This window comes from Patagioenas fasciata, chromosome 5, assembly GCF_037038585.1.
Source record: "Patagioenas fasciata isolate bPatFas1 chromosome 5, bPatFas1.hap1, whole genome shotgun sequence".
NCBI classification, from domain to species: domain Eukaryota; kingdom Metazoa; phylum Chordata; class Aves; order Columbiformes; family Columbidae; genus Patagioenas; species Patagioenas fasciata.
In genome coordinates, this window is record NC_092524.1 from 40,031,448 (window position 1) to 40,054,207 (window position 22,760).

Consider the following 22,760-nt stretch of genomic DNA (forward strand, 5'->3'; position numbering starts at 1 on the left):
ACCTGCTATAAAATGTTATCCTTTTAATTTCTTAAATAGAGGTTTATGTCTTTCATTGAGATACAGAATATTCTGACACTAGATGATAGATTATTTCACTGCAATCTCTATCTAAGAACTTAGCTAACAATTTCATATCTTGGTAAAAAGAAGGATTTTAGATTTATGGAGTCAATATTTATAGTGTATGAATTTATCATTAATAGATGTTAAGAGAAGTTTAAGAATTCATTGTGTTTAAAGCTGTTCAACACATACACATGCATACCTCCAAGTATTTGGAGTTTAATATTACTATTTACTCATATGTACACAGGTAATAGATTTAAATTTTAAGATGTAGAGCCAGTCAATATATCAGTCTTATAAGTTACATATTGTATTTAGTTTGTGTCTTCACTAGCAGCAGCTCTGTTCACTAGTCCATCCCTCCAGAATTTAATTTAACATTTCAAACATAGAATTGTGTTTAAAAACAAACAAACAAAAACAAAAACAAACAAAACCCCCCACAAAAACCCCAAAACTAAACAACAAAAAATGCAATAAACCCTAAATGAACCAACTGAACTAAAAAAAAACAACCAACCACACAAAAAAACAACCAACAAAACAAAACAAGCCCAAAACCAAACCAAGAAAACACTCAAACAAGAACAAACACAAACCCACAACAAAACAAACAAAAAACCACAAAAACTTTACAAATAAGTTTTCTGGAGAAGTAATGTGGACGAGCTATATCAGCTTCAGATACAAGACATGAAGTATTTAGATATGTCCTTACACAGCTCTGTAATCTAGTTTCTCAGGATCTTCCTGACACCTAAAAATGAGCTTCATTTCATTGAAAAGGGGAAAAACACTTTTCACTGTAATAGAGAACACCTCTTTCCCATTGGGTTAAGAAGTATCGTCATAAACTCTAACATTTCACAAGCAGAAAAGCCATTCAAAATACAGATCTTTTCAGCTTTTTCTCTCTATCATTTTCATGTTTAATAACTGAGAAACTACTCCTACAGAATCAGAGCTTTTCTTTTCAGTGTTTTCTTATAAATTATAATATTTTATGTAAATTATCACATGTAGAGAAAAAATAATATAGTAGTAAATATTAGATATCATATACAATGACTTATGCACAGCTTCATCCATCTAAAGCAGTCTGATCATTCCAAACTCATTCAATTATCTTCATATAAGCATTCTGTGTACGTCACTATATACAAAATAAAGTAATTGCACACGGTTACCAAATTACTTTATAGGACACTGAATCTTGCTAGTGTAGAAGGACGGAACAATCTTTTCCCATGTAACACAGGTGAGAAACTAAAATCTATCCTATAGAGGATAGAGAGATAAGACAAAATTTTACTAATCTTCACTCCTTTTTTATCATTTTCTTATTCAATACAATGGAAAATAATTTAAAATCCTTTATGACACATATTTCACATTCTCCTTACAGGGCAACTTTTTTTTTTCATTAAAATTGTTCTGGAAAATATAATGAACTAAAGAATACTAGATAAATAATGACTTGCAAATATATTTTGCATTGGCCATAGGTTTTGCAAAAAGTCAGTGTAAAATAGGCAAAAAGATGCCAAAATAACATACCCTGAAATTGTAGTAAACATTCAAAGTAAATTATAGTTTCAAGTTCCTACAGGTTAAGATTTTAAAATATCTAAGACAGGGTCTAAAAAATAATATATATATATATATATATTTATTTTATTTTAGATACATAAATCCAGGAATCATTCAGTTAATCTGTGATTTTTAGTAACGTTGAAGATTTACAAAGAGGCTCACCATTTAATATTAAAACTCAGAGATATTTAATTAAAACCTAGAACTGTATTATCACCTTATACAGTAAAGAAAAGTTTATGAAACACATTAGAGTATGGCATGGAAACTTACAAAACACTGTCTGAAAGAACTGCTGAGAAACAGGGAACATGTAAGTATAAGGAAAAAGAGGACCAGCAAGTTACTAAAGGTTAAAATAACATTTCCTTAAAGAACATGTTATGTTGACCCCTTGCAGCCTTAAAGTTTTAAGACTTCTAAGGAGCTGCTGTGACTCTCTATTCCCAACCAAAAACTCACTTGTTTGATGCGGTCTGGATTAACAGTGGTCTGAGGCTGTAGAATGCTGACAGGCTCTGTCTTGGCCACATTTTGAGGCATTTCTCGAATCTTCTCTGCAATGAAGCCATGAACTGCGTTTAGTGCTTCAACTGTTCCCTGGATCAGACACACCCGCTCTGTAGTACCTGCAAATACCAAAAGTTGATCTGAATGAAGTGGATTCTTCAAAATCCCAGAAACTGCATCAGTTATGGCATAAAGATGGCATTCAAAAGCAACCTTGCAAAACCAACTTGCAACACCCCCATAAACATACAATCAAAAGCAGAGATTTCCAAAGGATAACACAGTAGTGATCTGAAGATGTTTTAAACAACTCCTATTCATGTAGATCCTACAAACAAAAAAGTCTACAAGTCAATATGGAGAAAGGAGAAAGAAGAGGAGAAAGAAGAAGAGAAAGAAGAAGAGGAGAAAGAAGAGATAAAGAAGAGAAAGGAAGGGAGAGAGAGAGAGACATGGAGAGAGCCAAAGAGAGAGAAACAAAGAGAGAGTCAAAGAGAGAGAGTCAAAGAGAGAGAGTCAAAGAGAGAGAGTCAAAGAGAGAGAGAGAGACAGAGAGAGAGAGAGACAGAGAGAGAGAGAGTCAAAGAGAGAGAGAGAGACAGAGAGAGAGAGAGACAGAGAGAGAGAGAGAGAAAGAGAGAAGGAGACCCAAACAAACCATTTGTTGGAAATATTAGTAAATATGATAAATATGTGCAGACTACATGTATTTTAAATTATTTTGGCCTAGTTATAGATTATTCTAAAACAGTATGCAACTTTTAGGTAACAAAAAGTTGAACATAATAGCCAGTATTATAGAGGTACTTGGAATAAGCTTTCTCAATGACCACCTGAACTACAAATATACTCATTTAGCATAGACATTATATCATTTCTTGAAATAGCAGCAAATTATGGCAAGACCTTACAAGGCTAACTGAACTCATGTATTCAAGTATCTACTTTGTCTTTTCTAACCTCCCTACCTCACAACATCCCTGAAATAACCACAATTATTTACTGAATACACAGAGTTTTAGGTGTCTTTCATGTGACTTAGCAGTTGGATATCATGAAAGCTTGTACCAAATACGTAGTTGATATTCCACAAATTACATTTCAAGAACTTCTGTTTAGAGTTATGCTGAATACTGTTTATGCGGGACATGTACACTCCACTGACTACCTTCTACACATCCGTGTCCTAAGATCATGAGAAAATATAATACACTTGCCAAATAGGTCTGATAGGTGACATATGTATTTACTCTATGTATAAGAATAGCAGGCCTTTGGTTGCAATGAAGCAGAGGAGGCGACACTTTCCCACAGTACTCATTTGTAAAGGCAGGACCGGTGCTTAAGAAAAACAGTCCTGAACATATTGCTCATTCCCAACCTTTGCAGCAAGTGTAACTCTCCATTTCTTGTCATTTCAGGTTTGCCTGGTTTTCAAGTTCTAACCGTTCTGTTCTGCTCTGTAACATTTTGCTTAATTCTCCTCTTCAGTCACACTATTTTCTTGTATTGGCTATCAGTCCCTCTCCCTTATTTCACCATTATTCACTCTCACCTTTAATTTCATTGACTCTCATAATAACTTGCCTATCTCTGTAGCCTGAAGGAGAGTCTGATGTGCCACATTCACCTTGCCTTTGTATATCACCTCATTTAATTTGTAATTCCGTGCATATTAGCAACAAATATCAAATACCATAGCTCTAGTTATAATTCTCTTGAAAGGCTTAGACAAAGCCTATATTGCCACATAACCCTTTTCCAAACTGAAATTGTGCTGCTTGTCTTACAAATACAGCAGTCCTTATTTCTTTGATTTCTTAATTGAAAGCATCTACCAGATGGGCAAAGATGTATGGAGAACTGTGAAAAAAATACTTGATTTATTTTTGGTGACTAGGCTGGTTTTAGATGATTTTGTACGGCTTTATATTTTTTTCTTTTCTTTTTTATTTTTTTTTTTTTTTAAAGAAGTTTAAGTTCAGTTCTGCATATTGGGTACAGCTTGATATTTCCTCACTAGAACAAAGAATATTAAAAATACAGTATCCATTCTAAGGATACAAGTATGACACTGTACTGAAACATTCTGTATACCACATATCAAACTACTTAAATAGGTTCCACAAAATAAGTTTTGACTTGTAAAACAAGATCTAACAGAAGTTGAAAAACTGAAACGTAAAAAGGGAGTATTGTAGTTTCCACTTTTGTTCTACAAAAAGACCAAAACAAGACAACCTAAATGTCCAAGTAAAATTGCTTTGAAATTTCATGGTGTACATGCTTCCACAAACACTTTATGCACATTTCTGACGTACTCAGATTGATTATTTCTCATCCACTTTTTACTCTCAAATACCTGTGGAACAATCCTACTAACAGAAGAAAATTACAATATGAACTACCATTATATTAGTTTCACTTCAAGATTACAGGAGGGGAACCAAAATAAGAAATTTGAGCCGTGGAATTATCACAAAAATAAATATACATTTTGTTATTGGCATATTCCTAGTAAATACTGACATGATCACACCTGAATATTTTCTGACAAAAAATTCATTGACTCTACTTAAATGAAATGTAACAATGTGGTAAATGCTAACAAGTTTGCAATTATTTCTGAAGTTCATAACATACTAGTTGCCCTCATCATTGTACAATCCATACAGAATCAAAGGCAATACACAGATTAGAGAAATGGACCAGGGAGGTAAGTAACCTCTTGATAATAGTACAGTAAACTTAGCAATCTGCAAGAAAAAAAGGTTTTTATTAGTAAATGTTTCTCACCTGCTTCTGTGGATGATATCTAAACCTTCAATATTTCGTTACCCAAAGATGAAACAGAAGACTAAGTGCCCTGCCTACTCATTAATTTATTCATATACATTTAAAATATTTTTTTCTTAAGAAACAGTATCAGGTAACACTGAAATTCAACTTTGTGGAAGAAACCGTAAAGAAAAACTGACAGAATGAGAAAATAAATGAAATTAGGATTTGAACATGTCAATCAGTATTTCAAAAGTTGTCACATTAAAAATCCTTGAAATAAAATATAAAGTTAAATTGAATAGACTCTTAACAGTAAGTTATATTTGTCATCAGCAAGATTTAGAACATTCATGTGTCCTGTTACAGCGTGTTTTCAACAGATTAAATTGAAAATACTAGGTTGGTGCAAAAGTAATTGAAGTTTTGGACCAGTAATTTTAAATAATTAGAATTAGGTTCAGACACATCTTTGTTAATCAAAACAGGGACCATTACAGTAAACACATTTTTGCCAACAACAACAAAGTTTGTTTATTCCTGTAGCATAAAAATCCTTGCTTTAGGATTCGACGAACTTTTGGAAAGCATTTTCTGCATCCTGCTGGTTGTGGAAGCGTCTTCCCTGCAAAAAGTTGTCAAGATGCTTGAAGAAGTGGTAGTTGGTTGGCAAGAGGTCAGGTGAGTATGGCAGATAGGGCAAAACTTTATAGCCCAACTTGTTCAACTTTGGAAGCATTGGTTATGCAACATGTGGTCAGGCGTTGTCGTGGAGAAGAATTGGGCCCTTTCTGTTGACCACTGCTGGCTGCAGGTGTTGCACTTTGCAGTGCATCTCATCGATCTGCTGAGGAGACTTCTCAGATGTAATGGTTTTGCCAAGATTCAGAAAGCTGTGGTGGATCAGACTAGCAGCAGACCATCAACAGTGACCATGATCTTTTTCGAGTGCAAGTTTGGCTTTGGGAAGTGCTTTGGAGGTTCTTCTCGGTCCAACCACTGAGCTGGTTGTCACCAGTTGCTGTATAAAATCCACTTTTCATCGCACATTCCAATCTGATTGAGAAATGGTTGGTTTTGCATATAATAAGAGAAGACAACACTGCAAAATGACAATTTTTTCGATTTTTGGTCGGTTCACAAGACAACCACCTATTGAGCTTTTTGACCTTTCCAACTTGCTTGCCGAATGGCCATAAAACGGTCAACATTGAGTTCTTAGGTGACTTCTCATGTAGTTTTAAGATGATCAGCTTCAATGATTGCTCTCAGTTGGTCATTGTCAACTTCTGATGGTTGATCATTATGCGCCTCATCTTCAAGGCTCTCATCTCCTTTGTGAAACTTCTTGAACCACCACTGAACTATACGTTCGTTAGTAGTTGCTGGGCCAAACGCATTGTTGATGTTATGAGTTGTCTCCACTGCTTTGCAACCCATTTTGAACTCAAATAAGAAAATCACTCAGATTTGCTTTTTGTTTAACATTATTTCCATAGTCTAAAATAAATATAAAATAAACAGCAAGTAATAAGTGAGTAGCAAAAAAAAAAAACTAAGTGAGAAAAGTGCATTAAAATGACATAACCACATTTATTTAAGAATGTATTCCAATATCACATGGCAAATTTCAACAATGCAAAAACCACAATTCCTTTTGCACCAACCTAATCTTTTTGCCAAAACACTGTCAAAAACGGGAGTTTAAATGACATAAGTGGAAGTAACCACAGAAAATGAAACTTGGTTCATAGACAAAGCTGCCTCAATGCTTTTTCTTCCTACTTGGCTTCCTCCCCCTTTTGCAAACAGCCCCTGTGGTTTCTGTGTAAAGCAATCCAGCTCTAAGAAAATGCTCTGGGGAGTCTTTACACCACAGTATTAATTGTCTCCTAAATGATGAGATGTGATGTGGATTGATCAATGCAGCTAATGCAAGTGTTCTCCAGGCCAGCAGACAACACACTGAAATACAACACAGATCAGATTCCATCCCTGCTACCAGAGCCTCACAGGGAAAGTACTTACCAGGGATGACTACTGTCAAAACATTTGAAAGTAAAACAGTCGATGTTAAATACAAATTTCATTAGACTTGACACTAAGTGGCTAAAGGGTATTCTACAATCTGTGTTATTGTAGAAGGTGTAATATAATAAAAATGTTCTATGTCATGTTACAGACCAAACACACTACATTTTAGGATATTTACAATGTTTATATATAATCCAGGATGTAATATCCCATAAAGAAATACAACTGTGAGAATGTACATTTCATGCAGAGTAAGATACAGTTTTAAAGTGCATCAGTAGCACATTTTCTTCAAGGGTTACATCTTATGATTTCTATTGTAACAAACATGAAAAGAGTGAAAAAAAAAGAGAAGTGTGGAGAAATTTTATACATGTACAGTCCGGAATTGCTTTAATCTTCTGAAGTGATATTGTCATATTCCTTCACACAACTCTGCTAGCTTTTCACTCAGATAACAAAGTACAATAATTTCAAAAGTCACACAAAAGGAAAACTGCCAGCTACATGACCAACCTGTATAACAAAAATAAGCCTATGAACAACCAAAGTTGGTGAATTTTCTGTCACTTTAAAAGCTTTTAGACTCCATTAGTGTCTAAAGTAAAATGTCAGATTATTTATAATTTTCAGTTGTTTAACAGTTACATCCACTCCTTTTTCCATGTTTCTGCGAACAAAAGCTCAGCCATCTATATACATATTTTTTGTCATATGATTTTTGAAAAACATATTTAAAATACAGATCTAGTTTTTTAAATAGCTGACTTAGAGAAAGTCAATTTACCAAATAATCAGTGCCTTTAACTTTTTTCTTGTGCAAACACAGAAAATATAAAATTGTTATTTTTTTTTTTTTAATTAGTTTTAATTCAAGTTGGAGTTAGGGTCGTTTATTGTACATTGTCTTTTACACATGAAGAGATAAAATATACACTACAGAAGAAAAATTCTGCCACAGAAAATGACAAAATGTAGAGTAGATGATCATCACCCTTGTACATTCAAAAAACCAAACCAAAACAAACAAAAAAACAAAAAACAAACAAACAAAAAACAGAAAAAATGTTTTTATTTATGTTCAATAATACTGAAGTCCATGACAGAAGTTTGCATGTGGTTGCAAAAGAGGAAAACCACTATCCAAATAGATTCTGATTATGATGTTGCCACAATCATTTCATGCTTACTTTTTCTAAGAAAGTCATGTAAATTACTTTGTATTTTTATATGCTATACTTTTCAGCACATAAAATGTGTTTTCTTTCCTCTTATATCAGAATTAAAATCTGATTTGCACATATATGTTTTAACTTTTTCTTATCAAATAGAAGCAGCATAATGTTATTGCACAAAAAAGCCTACCTGTGTTGTTCCCCAAAAATAGATTCTTAAAACTGGCAGATAAAAAAGGAATCTTAATCAGATTTTTATTTTATTTATATTGCTCTTAGGGAGAAATATTTTGGGCCTAGTTTTGGTGTGTCTGATTTTTCTTTGTTTGTTTTTTTTTTTTTTTTTTTTTTTACATGAAAGCCAGCAATTTAAAACTAAGTAAATAAAAACCTGTTTTGAAATCTAATAAGTTAGTCAGGCCTAAAAGCTAAAAAGCTTGCAATAACTTTATTTTTAATCATTCATTCTTCCTTCCACCTCCTTTTAACTACCTAAAACTTTACTTCTGGCAAATATCCTTGACAACCATATTACATTAATTTTGTCAGGAACATTTTAAACGCAGTTGTGAAACTTCAAAACAACAGACCATAAGCTTTTTCTCTGAGAAGTTTTTTATTTACAACCGATATAGCTTTTAAAACAACTATTAGAATAAATGCTAGAAGATGCAGCAGGATAAAGGATATCGATGCTTTCAATGTTTTTTGTTTCTATACTTAACAGGCATACATCAATATATGGTTAATATTAAACTTTCATTTGTTTGCTTAAAGACTGATTAAATGTGTAAGAGTTCTACTGTATTCACAGAAACACTCACTAAATGTTAAATGTGCTTCTGTATTTTATGAACCTTAATTGAAATGTTTCAGGGAACAGACTGTACGTTTCAGAAAGGACTGTCTGGCATTTATATAACTCCATACACTTTTCTTTGGGCTTTTACATCAATCTTAAAGAGCATTTGAAAGCCTAAAAAGCACAATGCATTACCAGCCCAGGGTAATCCCAATACATCCACTAATTAAATCTCCTTATATTTTTCCAGTGTACCATGCCAATATCTTTGACACTGAAAGGGAAAACCTGACAGTGGAGCCAAAGCTAAAACCTTAACTAAATGAAAGGCGGCACTACAATCTCTCAGCAGCTGATTTGCATTAAGCTTTTTATTTGACAATGCACAATACAGCAGTGCACTAACCCTAATGTCCCATACATTTATTTTTCTGACCCATGATCAAACAGCCTGTAGAGAGGGATTCTATAACACCACCAGCAACTGCTTCAGCCTGAAGCTGATCTCACACAAGCTCTTGGCACAATAGGACTGTGCTTTGACATGATTCCCAAGCGATGTAAAAATTGTCAATAAAGATGCTTAACAGGAAAATCAGATAAACTCTGCCCTTGCATGTAACTTTTCCCCTCTACATTTGCATAAAAACTCAGTAAAACAATATCAGACAAAAGAAAAGTTTTAGTCAAATGTATTAGTAGTATTTCACAATGCCTTAAAACAGACATGAAAAACCTTTGTCATATAAATGACAAAATGTATACAACCTTAAATGCAGCACATAAGAACAACCCACATGTGTTCAAAGCATCATAGAAATCTCAAAAATAGTTTTCTCCATTGGTCTTTATCTTCCTCCTGTCCTTTTACCTTTTTTTTCTGGAAAGAGAATTAATTGATCCTAATACAGAGCCTGTTCCCATGTGCATCACAGACAGAAAGATGGTTCTCCCTCAAAGCAAAGCTTGGTGATCTAATGGAATGTTTCACAGAGTTACTATTTTTTCCCCATCAGTGAACAGTAAGCATCTAAATAATGAAACATGTTAATAAAAATCCAATATCTAATTTTGACAGAAAATGGGAAAGTCTCTGAGAAGCATAACCTATAAAATATATAAATAAACCCACTACAAAATCACTATAAAATAAGCACACGCAACATCCCAACAAGACCAAATCATTGGAGAAAAAAGTTGACCTTATTTTTGGAAGAAGACCACAGAACAGAAAGAAAAAAGTGACGTGGTTTTCAAGATTTCTGGAATGAATTTTCATATCAACAAAAGCACTTAAGATTATTTTTAATGCAATGTAAGTCTCAGTTGACAATTAGAGCTTTTATGCTATGCTATCATAATATGAAGCTTTGTTAATAGTGCCTCTATGTACAATTACCAAAGGAAAAAACCCACCCATTTAAAAAGTAAAATATACTTTGAAAAACTGTAGGAACTGATACATCTTAAAATTTAGACTGATAACAGTTCATATCATCAAGGGAGCCTTTACCCTCAAAAATATTTCTCAAGTTCCATCATTTAAAGACCTGTGAAAAGCTTTCAAAAAATCCTCCTACATAAGGCCAGTTGCTCAAGAAATCAAATCACCTAATACATTCATTACTATGCCTCTGTTTGGAGGAAACAAATACCAAATTTCAGGTAAACAAGCTATAGTGAAGCTTTAGATTAGAGGTTCTATTATAATATTTGTAATTGTGTAAATATATATATATTATGTAATTGAAGTAAACATTGTCAGTGATCACACACATAATTTTTCAAGAGTTTTCAAGATGAACACTAGAGATAACAGTAATTTCAGAGAGGGATGAAATGTAGAGAGACATGCTATAGCAAGTGTATAATAAGAATTATTACACATCCCAGGTCAGAAATATAAGGAAAGAGACACAGGAACATACACCTTATGTTTTCAGCCTAGGAAAAATGCTGTCGTGTCAAAATGAAGACACTTCGCATCACGATGCAGTCATTATAAGACACATACAGAATGGGCACATACAAACACACATGCGCAAACACAAACACACATATAATTTTGTTTCTTGTTCTTCTGTTTCCCTCTCTAAATGCTAGTCAAAATCCATGTTCTGCTCATAGTAGGTTGTAGCTGCTGTACATTTTATTAAATTCATGGCTTTCCAGATGTGGACTTCTAGTCCAGGGTTTATATGGAAAGCAGATAGGAAGAGTTTGTGACTACTGCCAAAGCATTCAGTGTGCCACAGTTATTTTTGTTTGTTTTCCTAGCTCCTTCTTGACTTACAGATCGTAACCCTTTTATGGCATGTCCTGTTACTTCTTCTATGAACAGTATTTATCAGTCTCTAACTTTAGCTTTCTAAAATGTATGCATCATAGTCCAAGTAACCGTTTAAAAAAAAGAAAGGGATGCTCGTGAACAGTGCACCCCATCTACCTTCAGATGAAATCATTCCACAAACATGTGAAGCTCTAACACTTAACCATATAGGGAGCTTCGAGTATTACCTTAGAATAGACACTAGGCTTCTCAAAGGCTTACTATATACACACATATCATGATACTGTTTTCCAGAGACAGCTACAAAATAAATGCTGAATTATTCTTCAAAGCAAAGCTATAATAATCACTATTAATGCTATATAACATTAAAAGCATTGCCTGGGTGTAGGAATAAGGCAGTAGGTAAAATGGTTTTGGTACAGTAAGAGGTAAACTGAAGTGTCAATAAAAATGGATATTTCCCTTCAAAAGCAAATGCAAAAATCATTTCCACCCACCAGCATATTTATATAAATTTACAAATATTTTATCATATAAGAGTCCACAATAAAAAGGAGTAGAAAATGTTATGTAGGCAGAACTGTTTCTAAATAGAACTTTTTTAGAACTTTTTGCACTGGATGACAGCTGCTCTTTATTTTTATAGCCATCACATAGCTACATATTCTTTTCTCCTATGCAATCAAAAATTCCTGCTTCACAGATATTTGCTGAACTATTTTCATTCTTGTAGCAAATTACCTTTAAAATAGTCAAGGTAGATATAATGGCCTTGGCAAGTCCAATATCAATGAGCTAAAGATCTTGGTGAAATCCATTTTTTGCATGTTCTGTTATAACAAGTCCAGAGAAGATTAAAAAAAAAAAAAGGGGGGGGGGGGAGGGGAAGAAAGAAAAAGGAAAAAAGAGTAGGGCTAGGAACCTTAGCTTTTTCTTTAGTTTTTGTACTTTTTCACTATGAGAAAGAGAATTGGATGAAGTGAACAAACAATCTCCTACCAGTACTATGGCTGGTCCAGACAGGAAACTTTTTAAGGACCAGATATTTTGCAAGTATTTTTAACTCTTCAAAATAATAATGTCACAATTTAATGTTTATATAAATACTACCACATTTCAATGTTTACATTATTGGATTTGAGGAAATCTGGGCAGCTACCTGGGCAGCAACTTCATTGATCAGGAACAGGGTGGAAGAACAGGGGTTCTTCCCGTACTTTCAAAGAGTGGGTCAAGCATTCCTGTTTAGAAACTGCACGGTGTCAGTATGCATCTGGGAGAAATGCAATCAAAATGTTAACATCCACACTGAAACGTCATAGATAGTAAGTCTCCAACGTAAATCTGACTGGGAGACAAGAACCTGGACTGAATATACTACTGACCTACTGAATATACTATTGGGTTTATTTCTCCACATTTCTGTCCTATAGTAATCAGATAAATTTAAGCTGATAAATAAACCACTGGATTCTTCTAGAAAGACTTAAAAGTCATATATTTTCTTGCATTACAGACTCATAAGACTGTTTTAAGACTGAGTTTTTGCTGTTTTCTCATATCCCCCCACACCTGCTTTTTTTGCTGATGCTCAGATGCTCCACCATGGCCCTGCTGTGCAGTAATATAAGACAAATTTTACAGAATTAAGAACCTCACCAGTTCTTCTCCTGCATAGGCAAGGACAAAAGAGAAGTTCACCTCTAAAAATCAGACTATTTAGTGATACAAATAGATGTGAAATAGTCTCCTTTCCCTGTTTGTCTGAGCACTTATCTTTATAGGCTAGCAGCAGAATTGTAAATGAAGAATGCGAACTTTGAGAACAGCACCTGTACTAGCTACCTGTATGAATTCTGCAACAGGAACGAGCCAGCTCTCAACAATCTGAAGTGTATTTCCTTCCCCAGCACTAAACGAGGGATGCTCATATAACTTCTCTACTTCAGCAGCAGGGGGGCACTGCATGTTGGGAATGGGTAGGTGGGAGGGTGCAGTATCTGCTGCTCCTCTCTTGCTCTCCAACTGCAGAACTTCCCCTTGCTACAGGAAAAGAGCTAGAGCCTAATAATTCTGCTGAGGGAGGAGACAAATGCCGACACTGTTTCAAACCTCCCGTACCACTTGGTACGACACTTTCCACCTCAGGATTTAAAGCCTTAGAGACAAGTACTCCTACAGTAAGATTACACTGGCCAACAAGAACTGGATTATTAAAGAGCATTTACACTCATCAAACATTAAGATCTCTTACACTCTAAACCAATATCAGAGTGGGTGGTGGTCCCCTGATAAGCTTTTTTAATATTATTGTGACAAATTCAGATGGCATCATCAACTCTGATAAAGCAGAGTTTTTTCACACACAACAGCAAGCCAAGTTAACCTAAGGCAGGATTACATATTAAGCTGAATGTAAGTGTGAAAATGCTCTAAAGCTTTTATACACCCGAGGAGGAGACAGCCTAACAGCCCCCTGACCCATCTTTTTTTCTGCAATATCACCTGCTATCAATAATGACTTTTCCTTGCCCTCAAACTTAATTACTTGTAGAGGCTTTAAAATTCCATTGTTAAGTATTCACTAGTCATTTGCTCATATCCCTTTTTGGCAAAATAAAATCTATCTTCGGATTTTGGAGAGAGGACTAATATGTGGAAAAGTTGCAGTATGATGGCTTGCTAAAGTTGGGAATGTAATTTAAATGCGATCAAGGTGCATTTTAACGATACATTAGAAGTGTCATTAAACAGAGAAAATACTAGCTAAACAAAGTGAAATTTTCATGTGAAGAGTATTCTATTGAAATAAATTGAAAGGGAAGATTAATTTTAAAATTTGTACATCCAAAGGACTGGCAGTTGAAACTTTTAGTAACTCTTAACTAACACTAATTAACATTAAAGGACATACTCTGAGTATAGTTTGAAATAAACTATGTCTAACAGGGCAACTGACTGGGAACAGCAAAAGTTGGGGAAAATGCAGGAGAAGAACTGGCACCATTAGAATCATTTACACAGGCAGAATGCCTACTAGCCAGTAGTACATTTTGATCATTTTGACATACGCGCAAGAAAAATAATTACACCCCAAAACAAGTAATGCTCAACTTTTTCAATGAAAAAAATTAAATGCATATAAGCATATCCATGTTTTATGCTCTTTTTCATATAGCTATTTGAAGTATGTGTAGCACATGTTTCTGGGAGCAGAAACAGCTCACTGAATTGAAGCTGATTCAACAACAAACAATTATAAATGAAGGGTTGTGTACTACTTTAAGACAAAAGCCTAGCAAGAAGCATTTATTCTAGTCTAGAAATAAAATAAAAATAAATAAATAAATCAGTAAATAGTTTCTAATCACAGACAGAAACAGCATAAACAAAGTGAAAACTGTCCACCAATATCTTGTATTGATTTAGACCATGTTTCACAACTATAGACAGTAATATTCTTCTCTGAAACTTTAATTTGTACCTACACAGAGCAAGTCACTAACTGAATGAATCTTCAGTAATAACAGCATATCCTCTGTTTTCACAGCTTAGAGGCTGTAAGGGGACTGTTCCCAGTACTGTTATTGACCAAGTATATCAGAATTATGTCAGATTTTAAAATCTACCTGCTTTCCTCCATGTCTAGTATTAGGTTTCTCTCTGCAAAATTAATAAAACAGCCTGAAACAGGAGTGAAATTCCTATTCATTGTGACTTAATAACAGATTAATACATCCAAAAATGGGAAAAAAATAGATGTAATATAATCCCTGTTCTTCGATCATTCATGAGATTTTGCTTTAAGTCAAGGAAATCTTTTTTGCCCATTTAAAAAAGAACTTTCCAGCTGAATTAGATTTCTTAATCTTCTCACAGACAACCCATCTAAATTAATGGATTGTTTATTCTCACACAATAACTAAATGCTCTTTTTTTTTTTTTTAATCTGCTCTCCAGAGGGAAAAAAAAAAAAAACAACAAACAAGCTCAGAATCATGACAAAAATAATATCTAAAAAAATCAAAGCAATTTCATGAAGGCAGAATTAATAAAGCCTATTTCCCTACAGATTGGCATCTTCATGTCTAAGGCAAGGAGCTGCAGGCTCTGACTGAAGCTTTTCCCAGAGCTGTCAGTTTTCTGGGTACAGCAAATATAGGCATAAGCTGATGCCTTCCTTTATTGGAGATCTTCAGAGTATCATTCTCCAATCCACAGATGCTTATCTTTACAAAGCATGTAAGAATTTATTTGGGAGATGTTCTCTTTGTCAAATGTAGATCATGTCAGTAACGGATTCAACATTGTTTCACAGAAACATCAGGAAAGGTAAAGCTGAGGCTGATCAAATAAATGAAGAGTCTTGCTCAAAATCCTCTTAAATAGCAATCTAATCAGAAGCAACGATATACATATTTACTAATAAAAAATAAAAATTCAACTATTATGCCTTTGGGTACTTAGGCTTCCTGTATGTTTCTGATAAACTAGAACTAGTACATTTTGAACTTTGCCTTTCAAGTAAATGTATAAACCTTTCTTATAGTCACAAATGGTGCCCTTAGAAACATGTTTGTGAAACAAAACAAGTGTCTTCAAAGGGACTCCTGGAATTCCTAACTCCTCCTAAAGGCTAGCTTCTGAGCTGAAACTTTTTGACTCTTTAACAAGTACTCAATGACTAAACTACCATGTCAAGAATAGAAAATGGATATTTAATTCTATAAAAAAATGAAGATTTTCTGATTACCATACATTGTATTTACATATCCTGCTGAAAATACACGGAGGAATTTTTTGAGTGCCATGACACATATTCTGATACCAAGATCACTCTGAACTACATGAATGACATTTACATTCTGAGATGAAGAACTACGAGACCCTGATTGTACCCCACAATAACTGCATTTTTCACAGCCTTTTGTACCACTCCTAAGAAAACACATTGCAGACTGCAGGGTTCTAGATATGATTAAAAGATTGAAATGATGAAAAAAAGAAAAAGTTGTGACGAATAACTGAGTTGTTTATACACATAGAAAGGAAAGTAATCTGGAGTTTTTAAGTCAATACCAAATCAAACAAAAAAAAAGAGAAAAAAAGCAACAGCTTAAACAATGGGAGCTATTTTAACCTGAATTACTAAATTGCGAGAAATGCAAAAGAATTAAAGGAATACATTTTAACCTAAAATTCAAGTTTTTTAAATGAAAAATAAGCATGAAATATATTACACTATTCTGCTGATTATAGTAAGCATTGTTAATTTGTACTTTTTGATTTCTACAGTGGTTTTCACTGCAGCATTTGGTGCAGGGCTGTATTTTGTTTGCCTTACTAATCATGAATATTACATGGATTTTGCTCAGTCTTAGAACATGAGCCTTTCTATATTTGTAGGTTTGTTGCTAACGTGCTATGGAATTCAAAACCTGTGGGATTTTGGGACTTTAATTTAAGCCTGTGGCAGTGAAGATGCAGCTGTTCATTTATAAGCAATCATCACAGCTACAGTAGTTATAAGATTAAATTTGAAAAGCCACTTTCCTGAACTTTTAAAATGATTAAATTATAACAGAATTAGTGCTATTTTTTATTAGAAATACTTCTACTGATTAACTTTCTTCCAAGTTTAAAATCAAACCAAACCAATTTTACATAGCATTCCACCTGAACTTGCACCAGGTTAGCATTGCAGCATTACTTACTGCTATTATAGAAATATCTTCCCATAAAGCTATAAACAAAGCAGAAGATTTTATCAACCTATGAAAACTACAGATCTTATCTCTATTGATATCTACAGAGATCAACATCTGAAATGTATTATTTCACCGATACGACAGGACAGCGGCATACTTGTGCTACAAGTTACATTTACAATAGAATACTCTGTTTTATAGGACTAGGGCGGTATCCAGCGTGCAAAGGGCTGATCATGACAGAGTTTTGAAACGCTCCAAAATAGTGCCAAAGTCTGAATTCCTGCAACTAAAGTCCATAGTTTTGCTATTAGGCGAGACCTTAGAAAGCTTGGCAAGCAAGCTTGCAGGGCAGTGTCAAGATGATCAAATGATATCAATGAAAGTAGTATATTCAGATAGATGGTCAAAATCGGGTCACATTACCGTGGTTCTCTGTAATAAGAGGAATTTTCGCCCATATGTGTAGCAGCTGTATTGTTTAATTCCTAGTAGCTCCTTAATATGTTGTCCTCAGTACAGCCATATTAAAGAAGTTTCTTCTCCAAAGGACATTATAAGGATTAACAAGTCCTTTACAAATGCCCAAAAGTTGTGAGATAAGAACCATTTTTATCTTCCATTTCTTGTCCTTTCCGCAGCAAAATTTTTCTCTTAATTAAAAATTACCCTTAGAATGCAGCATTTCCTAAAGCAGAGCAAGACTCCCAAAAGACATAATCACCCAGGTTTTGTGTTCCTACAAAAAAGTAGCCCTAGATTCCTTTCCCAACAGATCTAGCCGGCAAAATGAAACTCTGCAGCAGTATTCCTCAAGGAAGCTTAAAGTTTTCCAAAACAGAAAGGCTCCTTTCAAATGCAGTTTCACCTTTTCCTTGCAGATACCCTGGGGACTTCCTTCAGTAGCACCAGCCACATGCAAAATGCAAATAAATGTGAAAAGACTAGAAAAGAGTGTGGGGTAAGCTGTTTGGTTAAGAAAAATGGTATCTTAATAGTGGAATGCCTAAAACTATATCATTTGAGTTGCTGTGGAGGCCACAAGCTCAGGTAGGTGAGAATTTTTCAAGTGGGGGATACAGGGAATTTCCACTCTTTTGTGTGTTTCTCACAAACCTCTCATTTTTCTATCCTTCAGAAGCTTTCCAGTGGTGGTGAAAATCAGAGAGAAATAAGGCAGAAGAGCCACTTAGTTTTTTATTCTATGTTTATTTGCACTGATGACCAATCAACTGCAGAACAGCTTTCTTGATATCGGTGAAGTAAAATACAGGCAGCATAAAAGGAGATTCAAAAGTATGAAGACAGCATTAACTGCTGGATACCTCTAAAAGTTTTATTTCCTAATTTGTTACATTGCAAACTCTGGCAAACACAGTTCAGAAAAATGTTAATGAAAGATGATGCATCACTCCAAGAAAATTTTAGCAATACACAATGTTTTATTCTATTATTTGCAGGCAGGTATTGCTCACATTATTAAAAACTGTTTTGTATGGCACATATCCAAAAGGAAATCTAAGCTTGCATTTTGTGCTCCAACTTTGTCCCCCTCCTGACTTAACGTGTATAGAAGTATATGTATATAAAACCCCGAAAAAATGCTATTTTCGTTTTACTGAAGTTAAGATGTCAAACTTAAAATGTCATATGTCCTGCAGATTGATTTATAGAAGTCAGTCTGTTCCAGAATTCTGGCACAGTCGTGCAAATTTTCTTTCCCTACTCAATTTTATCTTATCATTGTGTCCTTCAAGACACTTCTTCGATGCAGTTACTACAAGGTGGTTACAATGGTAGCAACTCAATTACTATAATGCTGATGCTCATTTAGGAAACGGTCAAAGCACTAATGAACTACTATCAGATTGAAGGACTTTGCAAGAAATCGTAACATGCAGAAATTTCATGTGCTAGTGAAGATTAGAGGTCATTGCCTAAGCTCAAACTTGAATGTCGCCCAACTGTCTAATGCACATCCGCCTACAATGATGTCATGCAATGCTCCTAGGAAATGTGCACCTCGGATCTCCGAAGTGATAACCAATCAGAAAGTAACCACAAAAATCCTCCGCTCCTCACTGGCTCTATGCATGAATATGCAAATACAGGTTGAAATAATCAAGATTTCTCAACACATTACTCAAGAATATCTTCTAAGTCAATTGCTATTCAAATGCTTATGGTATATGTTCTAAGCAATGGTATGGCTGAATGGCCAAGATTAAAAAAAGGCAACCCTCAGGGAATCCAGCAAGATAAACCTTCAAGATTTAAAACAAGATTGCCAATAAGATCAGCTTTTCATTTGGGAAAAGTGTTTGTTCTCTACCTTTGTAATAGACACAGATGGACCTTTTTTTATAAAATTCAGCTGTATTCTAAAAATATTCTGGTATACCAACAGACATCACTTGACTAAGAAAACAAGGATTCAGAACTAACTTTTCTGCTTACAGTATTTCTTACAGGATTCAAGATAACATTAACTTGGCTAATTGACACTACAGTATCTCATCTAACAGGTCACCTGGATGGCATGAAACTACGTTTTGCCAGAAATCCACAACAAAGGATTCAGACAGTTTTTCCAGTTTATTTTCAGGGTCAGAAAAACAACACTATACTCTTTAGATTTTGGAGGTTTATTAAAACAAATGGATGTGGAAAAGAAAGTAGGGCACTGAAAAATAAAAAGAATGAAGGTATGGCTTTTCTTTGGCTATGGGGAAGGAAGATATTTTATATCAATATGTACAGATACATACACGCCTCTCAAAACATTTTAGAAGTAGAAAAAAAATGAGCTGAAATCTAAAATTCAACTTTTAACATGAATGTCTTAATAAGAAACAAAACAAAACAAAACAAAACCACAAACCATATTTTGATATTTTTCATATCAGCCACCCGGCATTTTTGCAACTATCACTATATAGCTCCACTGTCATTGTCTTTGCCTGGGAATTATTTAGCAAAACAACAAAATTGCAAATACAGAAGCAAAGCAGCCCAGTAACTGTCACTGCTCCTTTACTCCACATAAAATAAATAATTGAATACGACATAAATAGAGTTACAATAACAAGTATAGCTTACACGCGTATATTTTTATACATATAAACAAGAGGCAATGTCATATTGTCACCACCACCAAATCACCTTCATTTGCAAGCCTGTGAATTAGAGCCACATAGCTCCATGGTGGGTCAAAATTAAAATGGAAGTAAATAATTTTGTAATTATTAATATAATAGACAAGAGCTAGGGTGGTGAGCCATCAATTCTAATTAAAGGCTGCAATTAAAGGATACTTCAATCAATCATCTCTGTGAAAGCATACTCTATTGATTGCTACATTAATTATTAAAATCATATTAAAATAAAATTCAGATTTTGTTATCAGCCAGCTACCTCAAAATATTCTTACAGCTCTTGTAATCTAATCAGTGGCATAACTAGGACTAAAATTTATTTTATTTTTCAGTAAAGAATGACGCAAGACGCTATCTTAGGTTCTCAAGTGGTGCAGTACGGTATTACTTATTCTTAGGAAAGATACACAAGAATTTTTGTTTCTGCCACAGCCTATATTACTATCAAATCCCCATGGCAGTCCTTTGCTACTTGCTTTTCCTCCAGCAATACTTGTCATACTACCAATTTATTTGTTTTGTACTCCTGTTATGCACACAGACAATCCCAAACTAGGTATTTTAAGAACTTTTGACACAAACAAAACCCAGATCTGGCTGCATAAGTAACAGGAAGAAAAGTTAAAATACAATTTATCATTTTCTAGCTCAAACTGAAATAAAGTCAGTTGGAAAGCAGAGTTCACAGTCCACAAGGCCCTTGACTCAGCCATGTTTTACTATCCTGTGAAGAAAAAGAACATAGAGAAAATAATAGCTGAAAAGATAAGGGAGTCTGCCATGAAATTCAAGTTAGACCCAATCTCAGTTAAGAAAAACATTGAAAAGATTAAAGCCAGTATGCTGCCAGACAAAAACAAGCAGAGCTATGAGTGTGGCAAGTTAAAATAGTGGAAGAACTACTTCCCACCTTAGTCCCTGCATAAATAGAGCTTTTTATTCTGGTATGATACAAATACAAAGAGCTGTTTACTGTGTTCTAAAGTACCGATGTTATCAGTATTATCACATACAGTTTATTAATAGCTGCAGTAAGCTGATGTAATGACAAGAAAGCAACTTACAGTTGAAACTCTTATGATTTCAGTTGCACAAATGCAGTACCTAGTGTACCAACATAATTGCTTTGTTACCTTATCAAAACAATCTCCCAAATACTTTTTAAATGTCGTTTGAAACAAAAAGATTACCAGATGCTTTTGAAGACCACAACCCCTTGATTTTGAGAAAAATTAGTTAGAAATGCTAAGTATATCTCCAAATCGTCAAACTCCACAGCTGATTTTAAGCTGGTAATTGTACCAGCAGGCGACTAGGCTACAGAAATCTATGACAATAAATCTATGGATTTATGACTGCCACTCAGTGCTACCCACTGCTCTGCAACTACAGGCTGCAATCAGAAGAAAAATAATTAAAAAAACACATGAAGGGATAAAAGGAAGGAAAAGAAAGGAAAAATGTTAATAAAAGAAGTACCTTATTTCAGAAATCCTATGTCCATGCTAACAGAAATGAAAGCACAAACAACCCCTAGTAGCCAAAAACTCCTTCTGCGTCTTCAGAAATAAAAAGTTCAAACTTCAAAAAATAAAGGTTTTAACTAAAGAATCAAACTAAATATCTTTCAATCAATCAAAATTTGCTTCTCTTAATTGTGTTCCACCAACCTTAGCTTCCTTTGAAAGTCAAGTAACAGCAGGCAAGAGCAGCAGGTGAGAAGGAACAGGCAATGACAGCAGGTGAGATCAGTCATATATGTCATAAGCTGTCTAGCTGAATGCATAAACACAGGTTTCAAAAACCTGCTATGGATTTAGACTCACTAAAATCAGTCTACTAAAACTACTACAAACCCATTTTTTTTCCCTTAAGAATGTCTCGAAGGCAAAAATCAATGAATTACCTGCTACCTAATACCATTCATGTTTATATGGTGCTAGTTCTCTAATATCACATGAACAACATATCAGCTAATCACATTTAACAAAGACAGATACAAGGAGCTGTGGAGAGAAAATTGGCTATAGTGATTTATGAGTTCTGATAAAACTTTTTACAATGAATATCAAGAACATCGACAATAATTCCAGGTCACTTATTCTTTGAAATACCTATTTAAAAAAATTAGGCAATAGATGACAACAATTAATAACTTCTCTGCAGTCAACATTTTTTTCTTAATTATAATCAAGTTGTCAGTGCTCACTAAATATCGCTAAAATCAAAGTGTAACAGTAAATATTTTAAAGACAACCGCAATAATATATTAAACCTTTTCACAAGCACAAACACATTAGCATCAGTTTAGCCACTGAACTTCCTTGCCCATGTGAGAAGAGTGAATATCCATTTAAATGAAAACAGTAAGTTCAAAAAAGCCCAACTTTAAAATAATTACCTAGAAAAAAAAATAGGGCATAACAACAAAGCAACAACTACTATCAATTTATGGAACAGAACTATACTGTTCCTCCAAGTGTCTCAGACTCTGGGGACAGGATTTTAAAAGCAGTTACATTTGTACAGTAACTGATGCATTCAGTTTTCCTCACAACAGTGATTAAAATGACTCAGAGAAAGAATTACCATGCTGAATTTAGTAAATCACCAAGGATTAGGCAAGCTGGCTTACAAAACACT

At 34.3% G+C, this 22,760-nt stretch overlaps 1 protein-coding gene across 3 annotated transcripts in view; it reads right to left on the reverse strand.

Moving 5' to 3' along the window:
• NOVA1 (NOVA alternative splicing regulator 1) overlaps positions 1 to 22,760 on the reverse strand; it is a 148,353-nt gene that overhangs the window by 35,860 nt on the left and 89,733 nt on the right. For all 3 annotated transcript variants that reach the window (XM_065838302.2, XM_065838301.2, XM_071809366.1), the window contains exon 3: positions 2,125 to 2,291. In XM_065838302.2, the coding sequence (XP_065694374.1) occupies positions 2,125 to 2,291 (167 nt within the window). The remainder of the gene's footprint in view (positions 1 to 2,124; positions 2,292 to 22,760) is intronic.